This window comes from Mandrillus leucophaeus, unplaced genomic scaffold (assembly GCF_000951045.1).
Source record: "Mandrillus leucophaeus isolate KB7577 unplaced genomic scaffold, Mleu.le_1.0 Scaffold282, whole genome shotgun sequence".
Lineage (NCBI taxonomy): Eukaryota > Metazoa > Chordata > Mammalia > Primates > Cercopithecidae > Mandrillus > Mandrillus leucophaeus.
Window position 1 is genome coordinate 1590633 of NW_012102943.1, and position 21467 is coordinate 1612099.

General features: G+C 51.9%; 1 protein-coding gene across 2 annotated transcripts in view; it reads right to left on the bottom strand.

Moving 5' to 3' along the window:
- Window positions 1–660: 660 nt before the first annotated feature.
- NDST1 (N-deacetylase/N-sulfotransferase (heparan glucosaminyl) 1) overlaps window positions 661–21467 on the bottom strand; it is a 59951-nt gene continuing 39144 nt past the window's right edge. Inside the window, exons 7-15 of one of the 2 annotated variants that reach the window (XM_011985331.1) lie at window positions 19620–19748; window positions 18695–18877; window positions 17291–17387; window positions 15983–16106; window positions 13368–13542; window positions 10508–10678; window positions 9080–9189; window positions 6980–7082; window positions 661–5665 (exon numbers count right to left, since the gene is read on the bottom strand). In XM_011985331.1, coding sequence (XP_011840721.1) covers window positions 5546–5665; window positions 6980–7082; window positions 9080–9189; window positions 10508–10678; window positions 13368–13542; window positions 15983–16106; window positions 17291–17387; window positions 18695–18877; window positions 19620–19748 — 1212 coding nt within the window. In that variant the 3' untranslated portion in view covers window positions 661–5545. The remainder of the gene's footprint in view (window positions 5666–6979; window positions 7083–9079; window positions 9190–10507; window positions 10679–13367; window positions 13543–15982; window positions 16107–17290; window positions 17388–18694; window positions 18878–19619; window positions 19749–21467) is intronic. The other variant, XM_011985332.1, reaches the window with a different exon arrangement.

The following is a 21467-nucleotide window of genomic DNA, read 5'->3' on the forward strand; positions in this document are numbered from 1 at the left end:
CTCCACATTAATTAGAACCCACAGGAACCATGGATCTGAGCCAGAGTTTCCCACTCTGAGCCAGAGTTACACTGGGCTGCCTCAGTGTACTGGAGGGCTCGTTAAAAACTCCTCAGTGTACTGGAGGGCTCCTTAAAGATGTTGGGCCCCATCCCACATCTGCTGGAGTTAAATCTCTGAAAGTGGACCTGGGAATCTGTATTTTTTAGGCAAGTTCTTCAAGAGAGGCCACAGAGTCCAACTCCCTCCATGCATCTAAAAGGTAAGGGAAATGGGGTAAAACAGTAAAAGTGGCTTGCCCCCCAGCTACCATATACATTAGTAGCAGAAATGGTTCCAGCTCCCAAATCTCCCCTTGGTCCAGTGCCTGACCCCCAGGGCTTCTGAGCAATCCAGCTTGTCTGAGGGCTCATGATCTGAGATGCCCCCTTGTGGTTGCCCCAGGATAGGCCTCTGCTCTATCTGGGAAATCTTCCATTCATAACCCAGTGGAAATGATCTGCGTTGACCAAGTCACCATGTGCATATGTGAGTGCACACGTGTGGGCACGTGTGCATGCCTGAGGTGGCGGGGACAAGTGGGCTTTGGCCATGCATGCAAACACCCCTACTCCACCCTCCCCTGCAGGCCTTGCAAAAAGGTCAGACAAGACCAAGGTGTACAAACAGAACCCCACTTTATTAGCAGTTAGTTCGAGATTGTACATTAATGGAGGAAGGTCTCACCTTTAACACAACCCAAAACGGCTGGTTCGAGAGCCCTCATCAGGCGAACTGGGTAGCACCCCCTCTCCCCCACTCTCCCCACCCCCCTACAAGGGAAGGAAACATCTGCCTGCTTCCCCAGTGTGCCCCCCACCCTCTCCAGTTGGCCCTCTCCTCTCCCAGGAAATGACATGAATTTCATGCACAAATTACAAAAGGAGCCCTCTTGCTAATAATAAAAGCTAACACAGTCATAGAAAAGCCTCTCCTCCCTCATTCTCCTCCAGGGCCAGAAAGAAGAAGAAGAAGAGCAGGAGGGATGAACTTCTTAGGATAAAATGCAGCCAGTTTCCCCCAAGTTCTTGGCATTGACCCCACACAAACCCTCTGCCCGTTCCTTGGGGGAGCTGAAAACTCTCCAGCCGGCTGAGCTGGCAAGGGCAGCCAGCCCAGAGCTGTCAAGCCAGGAACCCAGTGTTGCCTCAAGGGCCTGGGCAGCAGGGGGTCTAGGCCCCCCTCATCCTCACATCAAGTAGAGCAGAGCTGCCTCCTTGGATGTGTGAAAACGCCTGCCGTGGCCCCTATCTGCTCATTCTACAGATGAAGAAATTGAGGGCCTGGGAGGAAGATGGTCAGGCAGTCACTAAATGCACCCGGCTGGGATGAAATTTCACAGCTCCTGCTGCCAGCCAGGGCTCCTCTCACACCACAGCTTGTGGGAGGCAGTTCCCCATGTAGGCTTTTCCCTGCTGCGTCCCAGAGCCTGGCTCTGCTCCAGTGCACACAGACAATGGGCCTCCAGGAAATGAGAACCCTGGGACCCCAAAACAGAAAGAGAGAGACATATGATGTGTTTGGTGCCCTGCGGCCCATCCCCAGGGTCGAAGGCCCAGCCTTCAGGCATGCAGCCTCCTCCTTCCAGAGCCCTGAGTCCTTCCTTCCGAGGCCCAGATATTGCGGCCTTCTCCAGGGAGCCTTTCCGGGCCCTCCCCAGAGCTCTTGCTCTAACTGGCCCCTCTGCTGTTTTGGCACTTGGTACAGGTGACAGTGGAGGCGCACCTTAGGCAGAAGTGAAGCTGTCAAGCCAGCACAAAAGGCAAAGTCTCATGTAGCCTAAATTATCCTTGAAAGTACAGGAGATAGAAGAAGTGGTTATGTGACACCATGAGCAAACAAGCTGACAAATTCAGAATGTGGGGCTTCAACAGGACAGCAGGCCGAAGGCCTCAAAAACAATATCATTTAAAACCTCAAAGTGAGCTGAGAGAAGACCTTTCAGCATTCAAAGGGGTTTTTAAAACATAGTTAGAAAATGCAGTGTGCACCGCGACTGGACGCTGACTCCACAACCAGACATGTGTTACCTGGGAGACAACCAGGGGGATTTGAACACAGATTGGATAGCAGACGTCGTTGGGAAATGACTTCTTGTCTGGGCTGTGATACTGGGCCAATGTGTAGGAGAATGCCCTAATGCTTAGGAGATGCAGGCTGAAGCTTTCAGGTCTCAAGTTTCATGGTGTTTGCAATGTACTTTTAAATTAGGACAGAGAAAATATATATGTACACAGACAGAGAAAAACAAATGTGGCAAAATGTTAATTTTAGATATAGATGCTGGGGAGTGGGCATTCATAATTAAATGTTTGGTAAAACATTTCTGTACTTGCTCTTGCCATTAACAAGCCAGTGGGCACAGCTCTGTGCTGGGACCACCAACCTCTGCAGGTCAGCGTGGCAGTTCTCCTTTGCTGGGAACAGATGGCTTCCTTAGCTGGGCCCAGAAGCACTGATTGCTCATTGGGGGACTCAGAAAAGGCCCATTTTTAAACTTCAGACTCATCCTCCAAGCAGCAGGACGCTCCACCACAGAAGGCTCCGGAACCCTGAATGACAGGCAACTGCAGGTGACACTCGCACCTGCACCCACCCTGGGGCAAAGGCTCATGGAGGGGACCACAGAATAGATGGTGGAGCCACCTGAACAATTAATTTCAGCTATTTCTCTCTCCCTTTTTTTGGCCAAATGCTGAGAGTGAATTGGTGGACACTGAAGACCGGTCTCGCTTGCCCCACTCATCTGTGGCTTTCTCTTCTCGGGAGGGGGTGTCCGTGTACCCATTAGCTGACAGCCCCTCAGGCAGCTTAGCTGTCTCTCCTTCTACCGACCCCCATACCTGCAAGTCCTGGCAGTGTCTGGGCCTAGTGGGTCTTCAAGAAAGGTCTGTTAGTGGGAGGGGAGGTGGCAGCAGCGACCCAGGCAGACAGACTTAGAACACATGGCAGGTCCAGTCCCCAGGCCCGCAGAAGGGCCCAGGCAAAAATCCAGATCTCTGTTGTCACAGGATTTCCAACTGCCTGCTCCTTCCCACAGCCAGAGGCAGAGATAAGTGGAGCTCCTGCCCCAGGCCAGCCCACCTCTCCTGCCTTCCAGGCTCTGCGACAGAGGCCTCCAGGCCCAGAGGGTAGATTTCAGAACCTGGGAGTTGTAAGATCCTCACCCATCCCGCAGCCTGGTCGCCTCACTGACGGATGGGACTCTGGAAGTCACTGCCCCTCTCTAGGAGCCCCTGGCTCCATGGCATGGGCAAGTCTTCACGAGTGTACAAGCAGACATGCCACCCTGTCCTCAGACCCTTTGCTGCTCATCCCTGCTGGCCCAACGATGCCCAAGGTTCCCAGGCTTGCAGGCCCCATTGAGAGGCATGATGGAGACACTGCTCTGTACACCATGAAACCACCTGCAGCTGGTCCCACTGAGTGTCCAACTTCTTCATCCCAGCAGTGAACTGGAGAAAAGGGAATCAGCTCAGAACAGACCCAGGCCCCCACAGGCTGGGGAAGGACCCCTCGCGGGAGAACACGACAGGGATGCAAACGCAGACCTCGGAATGAGAAGGCTCAAAGGCACCCTGGCTGGGAAGGAGTGGTTTGTCCCCATATCCTGGAATGACCATGGTGTGACGGAGGAAGGGACAGGAACCTGGCACAGAGTAGGGTCCCAAGGATGGGCTCAGAGGCAGTGTGGCATTGGAAGAGCACGACGGGACTTGGAACCGGGAGCCTTGGGTTCAATGCCCAGCCCTGCTCCCAGCTGGCTCCATGACATCGGCCAAGCAGGCCACCTCCGCTTTCTGGACCTGTTTCATACCCGTCAAAAGACCTTCCAGCCCCAAGATGCTAGAGTCTTCTGAATAAGTCAAGGCTCTCTAGAAAGTATTTCCTGGGGGTCAGAGGGAAGCAGAATTTGGCAGTTGGAGGGGGCCAGGGAGAGGCACCTCAGCCTCAGTCACTTCACATTGTTATACAGGGTGGGGTAGGAGCAGACCCCAACCAGAAATCAGCCCAGAGATCCCACTGTCTCCAAGGAGCCTGGAGACAGTTCTGTGGGCCCTGGTGGGCATTCCAGCTCTCAGGGCAGCTCCCAGCCTAGCACCATGTGAGGGAGAGGGGGTGGGCCAGTTTTTGACCCCAGCTCTCCTAGCCCAGCACTGGCTGTTTCCTTTGGCCAAAATCCCCTCAGGGTCACCGGACTTCACACAGCCCGATGTCCTGGAGAGAGCTGGTCTTCCCTGCGCATCTCACCACCTCTGTTCACCTGGGGTAGCCCCAGAGCAGCCATGGCACTGGGGAGGGCCCCTTCCTGCTGTCTCCTCAGGCCCCAGGCCACTGAGGACACAGCCTCCCTCCCTGCCACCTTATTTCTAGCTCTAAGACAGAACGCCCCCTGAGACTGGGGCTTACCACCACTTTGTATGACTGAATTAAAAACAAACCCAACCAAAAAAAATAGAATATATATATATACACATTATATATATATATAACACAGTGCGACCCCAGCACCCAGGGTATAAACTCTGGCACCAAGAAAAAAAAAACCAAAATATTAAAATACTTTAGCTTCTTAGTATTTGGGAGGTTAAGGGGGTCTCTGGGAGCCCTCCGCCACAGGTGGTTGAGCAAAGCCATGGCTGGCAGTCTCACCAGCTCGTCCACGTCTGCCTGGGCCTGAGGCTGGGAGGGTGTGGGGACCGCGTCTGTACATGGGAACATGTTACTGGCAGAACCCTGGCCTGCCTCAGTCTTTTACCACAGGAAACACCACACATGTCATATCCCAGGGGGAAGAAAGGGGTGCAGGTGGGGCCCAGAGAACCGGGCCCCATGGCAAGGCAGTGCCCCAAGGCCCCATGGGAAGCCTTGAGGATGGGGTGGATACTGTAGGAACCAGAGATTCTTTCCCCAGAACGGGAGGGTGAGATATGAAGGTAGGAACCAGATGTGGAGGCTGGGAGTCCTCTCGAGGTGGCCACCCTCCCATCCAGCCTAGGACTGACTCTGGGGACCCAGCTGGCCACTTGGAAGAGCCTGGCTCGAAACAGTAAGAGAAATGTCCAGTCTGTCTCCCCCCGCCAGGCTCTCCTCCCCTACAGCCTGGAGGACAGGGACATATGGCAGCGAATACTGAGGGGCGCCCTGCGGAAGCAGGGAGTGATGGGTGACGAGAGGGGACGGTCGGCGGAACACAGTGAGGGACAGAAAAGAGCCTCGTGGACTCCCTCCTACCAGGAAGCGGCCTCCCCAGGAACGGCTGGGAACGGAATGGACCTCTGCTGGTGAGGGAGGTCCCGTAGGCCACAGACCCAGCGGTGGGTGCTCCGAGGCGCTTGCAGACCCGCCTGGGTGCTCCCCCGGCCCCACCAGGCCTCCACAGAGTATTGCTCGTAAGTACGTGGCCGCCCGGGCCCAGCTTCGCACTCTGCAGGTCAGTCTGGCTCAGCGCGTGGCGGGACGTCCCGGCTGTCACAAACTTTCAGTCTGGCTGTGGTGGCCGCGGCTACCTGGTGTTCTGGAGGTCCTCTCGCAGCCAAGTGGGAAGCGTCTGGCCCATCTTGTACAGCAGCTTGGAGAGCTCGATATTGTGGTCCCGGTAATAGTCCTTCAGGAAGGCTCGGGACTGTAACGGGAAGGAAAGCTCAGACCTTGCGTGCTGACTTAAGAGTGACCTCCTCTTTAAAATCACCATGCTTGGCCGGGCATGGTAGCTCACGCCTGTAATACCAGCACTTAGGGAGGCTGAGGTGGGTGGATCACCTGAGGTCAGGAGTTCAAGAACAGCCTGGCCAACATGGTGAAACCCCATTTCTACTAAAAATACAAAAATTAGCCGGGTGAGGTGGTGGGCACCTGTAATTCCAGCTACTCGGGAGGCTGAGGCAGGAGAATCTTTTGAACCCGGGAAGTGGAGGCTGCAGTGAGCCAAGATCACACCATTGCACTCCAGCCTCAGTGACAAGAGCAAAACTCTGTCTCAAAAGAAAAAAAAAAAACACCATGCCTCTGGCACCACCCTCTATATACCTCTTATTTATCCACAATATCCTTCTAAATGGTAGCCTCCAATCAGGAACTCCCAGTTGGCAGGAGCATCAAAATATATCTCACAAGGTCAAAATTCTTCTCATAGGGAGAGGAGACAGAATTAATAATCAAAACCCGATTAGGGCAGGGCCAGGCATAGTGGTTCACGCCTATAATACCAGCACCATGGGAGGCTGAGGAGGGAAGATCGATTGAGCCCAGGGGATCGAGGCTACAGTGAGCCGTGATCACGCCACTGCACTACAGCCTAGGCAACAGAACGAGACTCTGTCTCAAAAAAAAAAAAACAGAAGGAGGAAATAACAAGACCCACAGTCTGTGACCTTTTTCCTATATATTTTTAAAAATTTCCCCTATGTTTTTACACATGCTGTTCTTACCCAGCCTCCCATTCCGTAAGTCCAAATCCTATAAAATGGATCTCATCCTTCTAGGTGCAACTCCGGAGACCCCCATCCCTCCTTTAAGGAGCCTTTCTACCCCTCTCAGCTTTAAGTGACATTCCCCTGTTCTGAATTCCCATAGCACTCGTGTGCCCTCTCTGACTGCGCACAGCACTCTCTGCCTGTATTGTATTCTACTTACTGGTGTTGGGACTCATCCCCCTCCAAGGCCAGGAATTCCTTGAAAGCAGAGAACATCTCTGGCTCATTGTCAAAACCCCACAGCACTCAGCCCTTAGCAGAAGGTAACCAACACTTGTTTGATGAAATCAGTTCTGACCCACCATGTCTCAGCCCCCGTTTCCTCCTCTTACAAACACTGTCCAAGAAATGCTAAGGCCATGAATGTGCTGAGTGCATGGTAAAGGGCAGAGAACCCCCCTCAACCCCATACAGGGATCCCTTACGCTTATGCAGGTGCCACAGGTAGTGTGTCCACCACTTACATCCAAGTCCATCTCGGGATATTTCCGGCCCTTGCTTTTGCCCAGACACTTGGTTTTTCCTCCTTCGAGCAGTTGGCACCAAAATCCTTTCTTTGGATCAAACCTGCGGAGGTGGGAAAGTCTCTGGGTGGGAGCTGGCTCAGCCCACCCACTTCCCACCTTAAAGCTATGTTCATGGACCCCAGGAATGGCCGAGTCCAGGGAATCTACTGCTCCTGAACCCACAAGGACTGTCAGCGGCTGTGTGCCATCGGTGGGACCAAATGTGTCCTAGGCTACACTAAATGTGCCTGCCCTACTTCCCGGCGAAGGGCAGCTCACACACTCTGAGTCTTCTCTTCTCCAGCCCAAGCAGCCACAGTCCCTTCAGCAATCTACTACGTGAACAGTTTCCCATCCTTCAATGTTCTGGGAAATCTTTTCCGAGCATTCTCAATGCTGAGTAACCTTTTTTTTTTTTTTTTTTTTTTAAACCCAAGAAGCCTTCTTTACCCCTCCCAGCGTCCATGGGGGAGGGGGGCGTTTAATGGAGGTTCTTTTGCTTTTTAATAAATTTCGTCTTTATCAAAACATGCAGTATCCACAGCTGCACTTAAGCATGCCTATCACTGGAGAGTTTCATTTTTTGCAGTAAACTTCAGAAATGACACAGCAAGACTGCCAACACCATCCTGTCTTCAAAGGCATTTTTGGGATATGAGATCCGAAGCTGTTATGAGAAGGGAGGAATACTGACATCAGAATTTAGCCCCGGATCAGGAACTATGAGGAGATCCTTGAGCGTGAGGTCATCAAGAAAGCAGAATTCCCATGAATAACGGAGGAGAACAGAGACCTCTGAATGGGTCACAGGATAGATATAGACGATGACGATGATGATGGTGATGATATTGATGATGATGACAACAACAGCAGCTACCATTTACTTAGCACTTAGTGTGTGCCAAGCACTCAGCTAAGAGCATGCCAAGCATGTACTAAGAGCCCCACATGAAGCTTTCATTCAATTCAGTGACCTTCAGGAGGCCGGGATTATCTTTATCCCCAACTTACAGATGAGGAAAGTGAGGCTTGAAAGGCTGAGGAAATGGATGTGGGGCCCTAACCCCGGCATCTCTGACACCATGGCCCACAGCCCCAGCAGGTGGCCCTTCCTCCCTCAAGGTGAAGGACTGACTTCCCTTCTCCACCTTCAACTCCCACGACAGTGAAGAGGGAATATTCTCGTTGCAAGACTTTCCCAAGAATGGAGCCAGGGAGTGTGACTTGATTCCTCCTCTTGCGGGTCCCCTCATTCAGCTGAGTGTGTCACTTATCTGTGGCATAGCACAGGAAAGCAGCCTTTCCCAGCCCTGAGCCCATGCAATGCGGGCAGGCACTTACTCACAGCGGGAGGGCATTCTCAACGCACTTGCACCACGTTCTGAGTGAGTACGGTTATTAACCGTCAACAACATTTGTTTCCTTTTCCTGAAATTATAAGTCAAAATCTAATGCTGGCCGGGGGCGGTGCCTCATGCCTATAATCCCAGCACTTTGGGAGGCTGAAGCAGGCAGATCATTCAAGACCAGGCTGAGCAACACGGTGAAACCCCTTCTCTACAAAACATACAAAAATTAGCCAGGCATGGTGGCACATGTCTGGGGTCCCAAGCTACTTGGGAAGCTGAGGCGAGAGGATCACTTGAGCCTCAGAAGTTGAGGTTGCAGTGAGCCAAAATCATGCCACTGCACTCCAGCCTGGGCAACAGAGTGACCATGTCTCAAAAAAAAAAGAAAAAAAAACCTAATGCTAAGAAAACCTTGTGGGAACTGGGGCTGCTTCATGACTGATCTAATTTACTTACATAAAACACTCTGAAAAAGTTCAGCCCAGACCAAAAAGAATACCCCAGGATGGTCAGACCAGAGTAGAACAGATCCATCACCTCCCTTTTTCTTAAGGTGATACCTTTATTAATATGACTTAAGTCATATTAATAACTTTTCATACTTGCTGACTCTAATTAACCTCTCTCATAATTATTCAAGCCTTCGGCTTTTTTGGCCCAGGTGCCTAATCAGGGAAATAACCTGCAAAAATGCAAACGCAACACTCACGCCAAGGTTTTGTGGTAGTCAATGGTGTTGGTCACCCCAAGGAACTTCTGCACCATGTCCATCACTTTGGCAGGTTCTGTTCGTAGCAGTTTGCCATCCAAGACCAGAATCTGGAAAGGAGGAAAGGGAGAAAGGGGATCGGGACCTGCTCTGACTTCGGTGGCAAACAAGGGCAACAGCCACAGCAGCAGGAACGGGCCTGCTTATAAATACGGGACCCTGCACCCTCTAGAATCGGGCTCTTCCTCCCCCATTGAAGGAGAGGTATCCCCAAGCTCAGACCTCTTGTGGTCTCATGCCTGCTTTCCACCAGCTTCTGCTGCCCAATGCCATTTCTCCTAGAGTTTAAGCTCTCACCAAAACTCTGCCTGCCCCTCAGGTCCCTACAAACGTCCCTCTCTGGCCTCTCTCTGAGCTTCCAGTCCACATCACTCTCCTGCTCAAACACTCCACAAGTTTGCCTAAAAGGCCTGGTATGGCCGGGGATGGTGGCTCACACCTGTAATCTCAGCACTTTTGGGATCTGAGGCCGGCAGATCACTTGAGGTCAGGAGTTCAAGACCAGCCTGGCCAACATGGTGAAATCCCGTCTCTACTAAAAATACAAAAATTATCTGGGCGTGGTGGCGCATGCCTGTAATCCCAGCTACTTGGGAGGCTGAGGTGGAAGAAACGCTTGAACCCGGGTGGCAGAGGTTGCAGTGAGCCGAGATCATGCCACCACACTCCAGGCTGAGAGACAGAGCGGGACTCCGTCTCTAAATAAATAAATAAATAAATAAATATGTAGCTGGTATGATTGGGTTCCTGCCCACCCCTCCAATCAGCCTCTCCCTACTTCACCACGCCCAGGCTCCTCACTCCCACCTGCCTGCCTCAGGGCTTTCTGGGTCCCTTTAGGGCTACAGGGTCTATGGTGACGGGACACAGGCTTGGGGAGTTCAACCTTGGGGTAAACAGGTCTACCGTCTTTTTAGGCCAGATACAGTGGCTCACGTCTGTAATCCCAGCACTTTGGAAGACCGAGGGAGGATTGCTTAAGCCCAGAAGTTTGAGACCAGTCTGGGCAACATAGTAAGACCTTGTTTCTTAAAAGAAAAAAAAAAAAAGTAGCTGGGTACAGTGGCTCACACCTGTAGTCCCAGCTACTCAGGAGGCTGAGGTGGAAGGATTGCATGAGCTCGGGACATCAAGGCTACAGTGAGCTGAGATCACACCACTGCACTCCAGCCTGGGCAACAGAGTGAGACCCTGTCTCAAAATAATAATAATAATAATAATAAAATATTTTTATAGACCCAAGGGTCTAGCTCTCCAAGGAGGGCATATCTGTCCCCGTGGCTGGTGAGAAAGAGTTGGAGGCTCTCCGCTAACCACAGCAAGCCAGTACTGCGACTGCCCTCACACGGGTCAGGGACAGGCAGCTACCTGGTTGGCGTGATAGGCACTGAGCCAGCGCTCGATGTGGGTGGCATACCAGCCGGGGACCAGGCAGCGGTTCTGGAGGGCACGCAGCTTCGAGGATGCGTCGGAGCCGGCCGTAATCACCTCATGGAAGGTGTACTTTAGGGCCACTGGGTCGTCATGGGCTCGCTGGTGCTGCAGGCAAGGAAAGAGGGTCAGCATGCCACATGGAGGGCACAAAGGAAGTGGCCTCAGAGGGACAGCAGCCTGCAAGGTGACCAGAAGATCCTCAGCTGGACCCAGAAGCTCTGGGTCTGAGTCCTGGCTCTGCCTCTCACCGTGTCCTATGTCAGGGGAAGCCACTGCTCCCAGAGCCCCAATTTCTCCATCTTCGAAATACGGGAGCTGGACTAAATCAGGGTTTCCTGAGGCTGGGCATGGTGGCTCATGCCTGTAATCCCAGAAATTTGGGAGGCTAAGGTAGGTGGATCACTTGAGGTCAGGAGTTCGAGACCAGCCTGGCCAATGTGGCAAAACCCCATCTCTACTAAAAATACAGAAATTAGCCAGCATGGTGGTACACGCCTGTGGTCCCAGCTACTCGGGAGGCTGAGGCACGAGAATCGCTTGAACCCGGGAGGCTGAGGTTGCAGTGAGCCGAGATCATGCCACTGCACTGTTGTCATATATAGAAGGCAACCACTCATAAATGCAATAAAAACAAAGCAATGTTCTCAAACTCCAGCCAGACACAAATGTCTGCAACAGGCCCTGAACTTGCTTTCTTTGTTGAAAGCAGAGGTTGGCAGTATTAGAAAGGACAAAAGACCACTTGCACTAAAGTGAGCATTTCTCCTTTATGGAAATCAGAAGGATTGGGAAAGAACTATAAAAGGGAGACTGGCTGGTCTGAACCACCTAAAATAATGCCATGGGAGGTCAGAATCTGCAGAATTCACTAAGTCCAGAAGTCCAGAGCTCGGGCACCTGTGCAACGGGCACTATCCCCCAGCTGCCAATCCCCTCCCCTGAGGATCACACACAGCCCAGGGCCAAGACAATATGGTGCACAGCAGCCTCCTCCTCATCCTAATGTCCTTCTGAGATAGGCCACTGCCCTTCCTCTCCTCCAGCACCTTCCCAGGTCCTCCTGGGGACAATGAGTCTCCCTTCTCCTTCTCTCCCTTACCCCTCTTGACCATGGACAGAAAAAGGAATAGGGTCTTAGATTTAGAAGACTTGGATTCAAATGCCACCACATGAAACTTGCTGAAACTTGGTTTTCTCATCTTTGAGAAGGGGACACAAACATGAAACCCCTCCTCTGCCTCTCCAGTGAGGTGGCAGATGTACAGCAGTGTCAGTGCAGAACAGGGACTGAGCCAACCTGTGGCGGCTCCCTCTCCACCCTACATTCCCCCATGAAAGCAGACTGCTCGTTCCCTGCACAGCACCAGGAGGCGAGGGCACGGCACGGCAGAAAACAGAAACACTCGACGAGGGTTTCTCGGTTTTCTTCTAAAGAAAAAGCCACAGGAAAGCAGACATCAGGGCATAAACAGAAGCCCTAGAGAACAAGAGTAAGAAGGGGCTTCCCCATCAGCCTCAGCGAGTGGCAGGAGGAGAGACTTCCATGGGAGCAAAGAGGAGGCAGGTGCCAGCCTCGTGGACGAGACCACGAGGTCCCAGGCGGGAGGCAGCCACTGTCACAGCTGAGAAAAGAGCCTCAAAGTGGTGGGTCAGGCCAGGCCTGAAGAGGCTGTCCCAGCCAGGACAGGGGACACTTCTCTGGCAACCATGGGCTATAAGACCCAGGGCCCCACCCCCTCCCCAACACCAAGCACAGGCCTAGTCTGCTGGGTTAATGAGGATGCTCGGGACCTTGGCCTGGACAACAGGGTGGCTTTCTGCTGGGGCACCACTTCTGAATCACAGTTCTTGGCTGTGTGGCATAATCACAGGAATGCTGGCAGCCAGGGGAGGGACTCCCCCTACCCCACCAGGGAAGGCCTGAAAGCATTCCTGCAGGCTCAGTGGGCTGGCATGCAGGAAATTAAGTCAGGCCACAGGCATTAAAGAGAGCTCTGGTTCAGCCATGCGCGGTGGCTCACTCTGTAATCCCAGCACTTTGAGAGGCCTAGGTGGGCAGATCACAAGGTCAGGAGTTTGAGACCAGCCTGGCCAACATGGTAAAACCCTGTCTCTACTAAAAATACAAAAATTAGCCTGGTGTGCTGGTGCACACCTGTAATTCCAGCTGCTCAGGAGGCTGAGGCAGGAGAATCACTTCAAACCGGAAGGCGGATGTTGCAGTGAGTTGAGATCGCGCCACTGCACTCCAGCCTGGGCGACAGAGCAAGACTCTGTCTCAAAAAAAAAAAAAAAAAAACAGCTCTGGTTCATACATGTCCCAGATAGAGGCTCGGATCCACACCCTCTTCATCTATCACAGTCCAGGTAACTGCCTCACCTGGCCAGGTGCCCGCCTTCTCCACTGTGAATGGTAGTCTTGTGTCTTGTCCTTCCTTGAGCTCCCACTCCCACCCGTGTCCAGCGAGGAAGCTACAGTCAGTATGATCCTGCATCGCTGTTCACCAAATCTAAGCTTCCTCAAGGTGTAACCAGCCTCCACCTCTCGTCAGTGTCAGAATCAGAGGCAGGACCCCGCATGATGCTAGGAGGGTGGACAGTTAACTGGTGGCTGGCTTTCCATTTCCGCCTGTCTCCTCCACCAGGGACTCTATTCTCAGCCACCACCATGCTCCAGGTACCTGGCTCAGGGCTAGCACACAGTAGGTGATTACTAACATCTGTTGAGTGGGTAACTGAGGTCAGATGTAGCCCTGCGTCCCCCACACAGGGATTCCACCCCAGTCCCACTCACCTGGTACCAGGAATAGGCCCGGTCCGCGGGGTTGATGAGGATGGTCAGGACCTTGGCTTTGGGCAAGAGGGCTGCTGCCCGCCGGGGCGCCACTTCTGAATCAAAGTAGTTGGCGCTTTTCTCAAAGTAGAAGTCAGAGGTGGTGTTGGAGGGGATGGGGAAGAACTCCATGTACCTGTAGGAAGCCCAGAGAGGGGGCTCACAGACAAAACTCATGAGGAGTGGGCTAGGGGAACGCAGCACAAGGGCGAGGCACTGGGGTCGAATGTCCTCAGAGAGCAAGCAGGACACTTTGCTCCCAACCAAACAAGGACTTGCCTCCAGTAGGGATTCTGGAGGGGAATGGCCTCTCTGCAGCCTCCCTGTTTCAAATTTGTTCCTTTTCCAGAAGATTCTGGAGTTGGCAGGATCTGAAGACTTGTGGGTGCGCCGTCAGTTGCAGGTCATGGGGAGGGGGTAATGCCCCTAAACTCTAGGATCCCGCCCTCTCAGCGGCTCCAGGCTAAACTCCCAGGGCTGTCACTCTCTCTGCCTCTAGGGGGCGAGCTGGGGCTCAGAACAGCTCCAGGGCTGCCCCAGGAAGGGTGGCACAGAGCAGAGGAGGCCTCCAGAGGGCGGGCTTTCTTTCCTGACCTGGGGGAACACCTTCTAGGCCGTCACTGTGGACCAGGACCTCCTGCTACCCACAACCCCTCCCCAGTCTGCTGTGGGTGAGCACGGCTTTCCAGACTAATGCCCATATCCCACCAGAGCAATGGCCATCTCTGGATGAAGGAACCTCTGGAAACCAAATGAACACTCCAGACCCTCGCAGGGGAACCTACCTATGCAAAATCAGAGTCCAACTTCTGGGGCGTGTGGGAAGCAAAGTCCACTCTCATGAAGGGTACAGGGTCCCTATCCTATCCTGTGAGGTAGGGCTGCTCTAGGGTGGTCCCAAGGATGCACTTCATCAGAGCGTTCTGGGGGCCTGCTAGATTCCTGCACCCCACTTTAGACCTACCTACAAAATCCAGCTCTTGGGAATCAGTCCAAGGAATCACGCTTTTTCTCATCTTTCTGAATTTTCTTTGCATGTCCACAGTCCTTTGTTTACAATATCTCAATTAAGAAAGCTCTGAAAACAGAGCTTTGTTTCCTAGGTTTGTAGCAAAGCCGTGTAGCAACAAAACCTGACTTATTCCTCTTACTTAGTGTAAATATTCACATACTTTGCCACATAGTAATGAATTTGCTACCGGGTACTGCCCCAGGCATCGCTGAAGATGTTACTAAATATATGGTTTCGCACCACATTACCTTTCTAAAATCTGAAAAATGTTGACTTCAAATAATCCATCTGGCCACAATAGATTTTAGATAAGAGACTGTGGACATGTTAGAAATGCAGGGAGATGGGCCGGGCACGGTGGCTCACACCTGTAATCCCAGCACTTTGGGAGGCAAAGGCAGGCGGATCACGAGGTCAAGAGTTCAAGACCAGCCTGACCAACATGGTAAAACCTCATCTCTACTAAAAATACAAAAATTAGCTAGGCATGGTAGTGGGCGCCTGTAATCCCAGCTACTTGGGAGGCTGAAGCAGGAGAATCACTTGAACCCAGGAAGCGGAGGTTGCAGTGAGCCGAGATCATGCCACTGCACTCCAGCCTGGGTGACAGAGCGAGATTCCAGCTCAAAAAAAAAAAAAAAGAAAGAAATGTAGGTGGATGGACAGATGGACAGATGAATAGACACAAAGGCAGACAGACAAAACGATGATACACAGATAAAAAAGAGAAATATGCACAGAAAAATACTAAAAAACAGATAGAAGGCCCATAACATCTCCACCCAGGGAACCCACTGACATAAAAATAATCAATAATGGTAATACATGGACAAGGTTTAAAAAGGCAAACTTTGCAGTCCATGCACGTGATGACTGGGTGTTCACACACGTGTGAGGTGTACCCACCTCGAACCTTGTTATGATGTTGGCACATTACCTGCCTGACATGAAAATTTTTAAAAAAAGAAAAAAAAAGTCAAATAGAGAAAGATGCCAACTGAAAAGGTGGAGAGTAAAACCATCTCTGCTCTGGTCCCCACACCCTTAAGAGAACCTCTACTAGGACCCTCTGCTGGGAACCTCTACAAAGGTAACCTCTGCAGGCTCTGGTGGGAAGCGGCAATCTTAATGACTTCCCCAGGTGATACCTGAAGACCAGGGACCTGTCCCTGAAGGGCGCGCAAGAACACCTCTGCTTCACAGTCAGCCACACGCAGTGAGGAGGGCCAGAACATTTGGATTTCAGACCTTAAGACCCTGGGCAAACCCTTCTCCTCCCCAAGACTCAGGATGTTTCTCTGCGAGCAAGGGAGGGGTGGACTTCAACTTCAGCCTATGACTGCAGGCAGTAGAGCAAAGGGGCAAAGGTCCTCCTCATCGAGTGTCCTCTCTATGACAACGCTTTCACACCATGATTCAAGGGTCACTGCACTTTGTCCCTGTTTACAGGAACTACAGCTGTGTGTGAGCAAGCTCCAGCTGCTTCCTGCTGTGGCCATAGCAGACTCCCGGGAGGCCCCAGGATGGCCTTCCCATCCTGCTGTGGACAGAAAGGCCAACTCACCAGTCGATGCCTTTGTGATAGTTGTGGCCGTTAAAAAACTGGATCTCCTCAAAGGTCTCAGAGCTGGGGTAGTTGCTGCTTAGGTCAGGGTGCATGCCCAGGAACAGGTAGAGGGCAGTGGTGCCTGTGGGGAGGGTAGACACCTCAGACCCAGGGCCCAGTCCCCAGCCAAAGATAGAGTCTGGGTTCTGGGCCTAGCTCCCCATGACCCACTGAGGGATCCTGGAAAGGTCTCTGCCTTTCTCTGGGTCTTAGCTTCTTCATCAGTGCAATGAAGGAATTACTAAATCCAGGGTGGTAAATATATGGCATGCATGTGGACACCGCAACTCCTGTACCTACTGCAGACATCACTAATCTATCACAGCATTCTTCACTAAACAAGGACTTGGCCTCAGAATCCTCCTCACCACTGCACTCTGGTAGCCATGTTTAACTGACTGCTGTCCCCTCAGCATCCCAGAAGAGCTGGCCCTTTCCAGCTCTGGGCCTCTGTCCTCTGGCACTTGGTAGGAGCTCAGGGAAAAGGGAGTTTGTGACCCTCCAGTTCTGTTAATGTGAAATTCTTAAAGAACTAACAAATCTTGTTTCCATGTCTCCTCTTCCCAATACCCTCTCCTCACTCACGCACCCTGCCCTACCTCCTCCTCCGCAAGTTCGTTCACTTTCTGTGATATGAATCTATAGTTTACATGCTATAATGAGAGAGCCCAGAAGAGAAGGAAGCTACAGAGTTTTGCGATTAAGAGTACATGTTTCAGGGTCACAGAGACCAGAGTTCAGGACCAGGAATTGCCATTATTACCTAACTGAATGTGTTAAGGGAAGTCACGACTTCTCTGAACCTTGAGTTTCTGTCCATAAAATGGGAGTGCCTATTTGTGCCTTGCAGGGTTGTATGAATGACAAATGCTTAGCCATCATGTCACTGCTTCTCCCTACTGCACCTCTGGCAGACATGGTTAATTGATCACAGTCCTCTTTATACCAGTTTTGCTTGGCACTACTCAAACTTACAGAGCAACTGATCTGGGCTTCTCTGACTAGACTTGGAGACTTCCCAGGATGATGCAGAGAGAGCTCCCTGAGGCTATGGTTCAGGATAAATAGGAGAACTCCAGGCCCCTCCTCCACCTCTTTCCCCTCCATACTGACAGGCAATTTGTGTTCACCCCAACTTCACTCTTACTTCCTGGGAAAGAGGGAGCAAATTATCCGGGAGTGGGGCCAGGGCGAGGCAGTCCTCAGAATTCTGTGGCTGAGACAGCAGGCAGTTGGGGAAGCTGGGTCAAGAGCAGAGAAACCTGCCTGTTTTCTGGGGGCCAATGATGAGGAGCTTTGGGAAGCGGTCACACGTCTTCTCCTTGGACCAGATGTCTTTGTGACGTTTGTCCTCGCAGGGGTCCTAAAACAACAGTGGAAGGGACGTGTGGGGCGCCCCAGAACCCAGTCAGCGGACTCTCACTGCGCATGGATATGTGGCCCTTACAGCCCAACAGGCATAATACCTACATGCTACATGTGTCCTTGTCACATCCCCACTCCCAGACACTGAGCCGCTGACAGGCAGGCTCCACTTCTGGTCAGTTTCACATCCCCCAAAGAGCCTGGCAAAATGCCCCTTAGCACGTAACAGGAACTCACAAGCACTTGTTGAATTTAACTGGACAGGCTGGGTCTGAACCAGGGGGTCAATAAACGTTTCCTATAAAGTTTAGTAAATCTTTGGTAAGTGTTTAGTAAATATTTTAGGTTTGGGGTATGGAAGTTTCCATTGCAACTACTCGACTCTGCCGTCATAGCATGAAAGCAGCTATAGACAGTACATACAAGAATGAGCGTGGCTGTCTGCCAATAAAACTTTCTTTACAAAAACAGGTCTCAGGCTGGATTTGGCCCATGAGTCATTGTTTGTGGACTCCTGGTCTGAACTATGAGACTGTCACCAATTCCAGCTTCTGCTTCCACTTTTTAACAACCCATAGGAGCAGATTTTACCCAAAACTGGCCCCCAAACCCTCCCATCAGTCCCTTTTCCCACTCAGAGCCTGCTGGAGTTAGAAGAGATACAAGAGATTATCTAAGAGTCTGACCAAGACAGGGCAGTCACTTTCTATACTTTGTCTGCACTGTGTTCACTTGGAGTTGTTTTCTATTTTTGAAACAGGGTGTCACTCTGTTGCCCAGGCTGGAGTGCAGTGGTATGATCACAGCTCACTGTAGCCTCAACCTCTAGGCTCGATTGATCCTCCCACCTCTGCCTCCCGAGTAGCTGGGACTACAGACACGCACCATCATGCCCGGTTAATTTTTGTATTTTTTGTAGAGACACGGTTTCACCATATTGCCCAGGCTGATCTTGAACTCCTGGGTTCAAGCAATCCGCCCACCTTGGCCTCCCAAAGTAATGGGATTACAGGCATGAGCCACTGCGCCCAGCCCACTCGTTTTTTTTTAACACTGTTTTTTCCAAGGCTATATATGACTGCATGCATGTAGGTCTGCATGGGGAGGTATGTACATGTATGAACATGCATGTGGGCACAGGAGTGAATGCACTCATACTGGTGAGTAGATGGAGACCTGAGTTTACATTCGAGTGAGAGTGTGAGGACATGATGGCTGAGCCTTGAGTCCATATCTGGAGTGTATGCCTGTGCGTGGTGGCATTCCATCCCTGCAGCAAGGTGCCCAGGCTGCCCAGCCCCCCACCTGCCACAGTGGGTCCTTCTCCTCAGAGAAGATCTGGAAGTACTTCTGGGCCAACTGCACAGGAGGCAGCGTCTGCAGCCGGAGGTTGGTCCAGGAGTGCAGGAAGCGCACCAGGTGCTTGAAGGTGTACAGGCCCAGGCGGTCATTCCCATAGTTGGACAGGTGCGTCATGAAGATGCTGATCTGCTCCAGGGGAAGGGAGGAGAGAGACAAGGCCCATCAGTGTCTGAGCCACCCTCACCGCCAACTCTGATCCTTCTGACCCTGCCTCAGCTTGCAAGGCCCCTGATGACCAGCGGAAGTTACGCTGGGGCTATCAACAAACCTGCTGCGAGTACTTAGATGAGGCAATAGACGAACCAGGCCTGACTGACCCCAAATATTACAGTCCTGAAATGGAAAGCAGACCCAAATGTGGGAGCTATTTGGGTTTTGTGTTGTAAATGTTAGGGGTGGGGTGCATGGAGGATGAAGAGTACTCAGCCCACAGAGCTGAATAACAACCACCACTTGAAGTTTATTTCATATTATTAAAGTAGAGGTAATTGTTTGCATTTTGCAAATAAGGAAAGCGAGACCTAGAAAACTCAAATGCCATTTATATATGTGTGTGTATCTGTGTATGTGTGTGTATGTGTGTATACACATATGAGCAAAGACTGAAAGGGAACATGCATAAAAATGCCAACACTTTCATATTAAAGTACATGATTAGGAAAGGAAAAAAAAAGCATGCTCGGATTCTTTAGCCAAGGTCACACAGCCGAGGCAGGACAGGGCCAGCACTGGTGAGTGGATCTCCCAACTGCCAGGCACTCACTCACGCCTCTCCGCCCTTTCCTGGCTCCAGGAAGACTGCGCCAGCTGCAGGCGGGCTGTGCAGCAGCCCCTTCTCACCAGCAGTCATAGGCTGTGGGGCACTCACAGGATTGAGGAGCACGGTGAGGAAGAGCTCGCCCCCGTTGATGATCTTGTCCAGCTCGCTGGAGCCGCCAGGGTACTCGTTGTAGAAGATGGTGTGTGTGAAGAGGCCACAGGTCTGCCGCGGGAGAACCTGAGGAGGGGGTGGGGGAGAGGAGCTATGGTGCCTTCTGGCATGATGGTGGTGGGAGGACTTTTCCTCAGAAGAAGGCCTACCTGCTCCTCAGAAAGGCCGTCTCCATGTGGCTGCACAGCCCCGACCCTTGGGTGCGGCCTATAGCACAGTGTTCCCCCCGGTGAACTACAGGCCCCTGCCATTTTACAAACTTCATTGCTATTCTCTGCACAAAATGAGCAGACCTCAAAGTAACAGAGTGGGAATGCTTCTGGAAACTTGGACTGCTGCAGCCACGGTCCTTGCCTGGCCCTCTCTGAAGCAGCTCTCCCGGACACGCTCTGCAAGCCCCCTTGCAATATTAGAACCTCACCTGGTAACACTCGTTGTCACACACTGGGTTAGCCATTTGTCATCTGTCTCCCCTCACGAAACTGTGAGCTCCAAAGGAGCAGGGAATGTGCCTGCCTTGTCACCACCTCATCCCTGAAGTTCAGGGTTGAGGACCTGAAGGAGTGCCTAGAGTTTAGCACAAAGGTCTGGTGCTGAGGTCAGTGGCTGGCTGGATGGATGGACTGATGGACAAATGCACAAACCTTGCCTACCCACTGCTGCCCCAGCTCAACTGATGACAACTCATCCTTCTAGCACCTTAGGCTAAAAACCCTGCAGTCATCTTGGAGTCCTCTCTTCCTCCCACACCCTACATCCAACTCATCTAACCACCGGCCTAACTATTCTAAGCCCAGAGTATGGCCAAGTCCCAACACCGGGCCTTGGTCCAAGCTGCTGCCCGCTCTGGTCTGGAAGACCGCAGTGCCTCCTAACTGGTCTCCCTGCTGCCACTTTTGTCCCTTACAGTCTCTGCTCCACACAACAGCCAGAATGATAGAAATCCCTTTCAAAGATGAGTCAGACCATGCTCCATTCAAAACCTTCCCACCTCAGCCTAAAAGTCCATGGCCATCCAATGGCTGGCCTTACATAGCCCTATCGATCTGGTCCGTCACCCACCCCTGACCTCATTTACCACCATCCCTCACTCCCCTGCAGTCATCCTGGCCTCCTATTTGGCCGTCAAACACAGTCAGCACAGCCTGCTTCAGGGCCTTTGCACTTGCTGTTCTCTGTCTTGAGTGCTCTTCCTCATGAGGCAGCGTGGCTTATTCCAGGAAGACCCACCTAGCCACCTTATTTAAACCAGCTTCTCCTCTTGCCAGCATTCCTTCCTTCCATTCCCTGCTTAACTCTGTCCATGGCACTCATCACCATCTGACCACTATATACTTTACACACGCATGAGCATATGGTCTGTCTCCTGCCACTAGAATGTCAGGTCTACAAGGGCAGGAACTTTCCTCTGTTTTGTGCATTTCTGTGTCCCCAGTGCCAAGAGATAGATGCAAGGCTGGGCACAGTGGCTCACGCCTGTAATTCCCAGAACTTTGGGAGGCCAAGGTGGGTGGATCCCCTGAGGTCAGGAGTTCGAGACCAGCCTGACCAACATGGAGAAACCCTGTCTCAACTAAAAATACAAAATTAGCCAGGCGTGGTGGTGCATGCCTGTCATCCCAGCTACTTGGGAGGCTGAAGCAGGAGAATTGCTTGAACCCAGGAGGAGGAGGTTGTGGTAAGCTGAGATCACACCATTGCACTCCAGCCTGGACAACAAGAGCAAAACTCTGTCTTCAAAAAAAAAAAAAAATCTCAAAAAAAAAAAAAAAAAAAAAAAAAAAA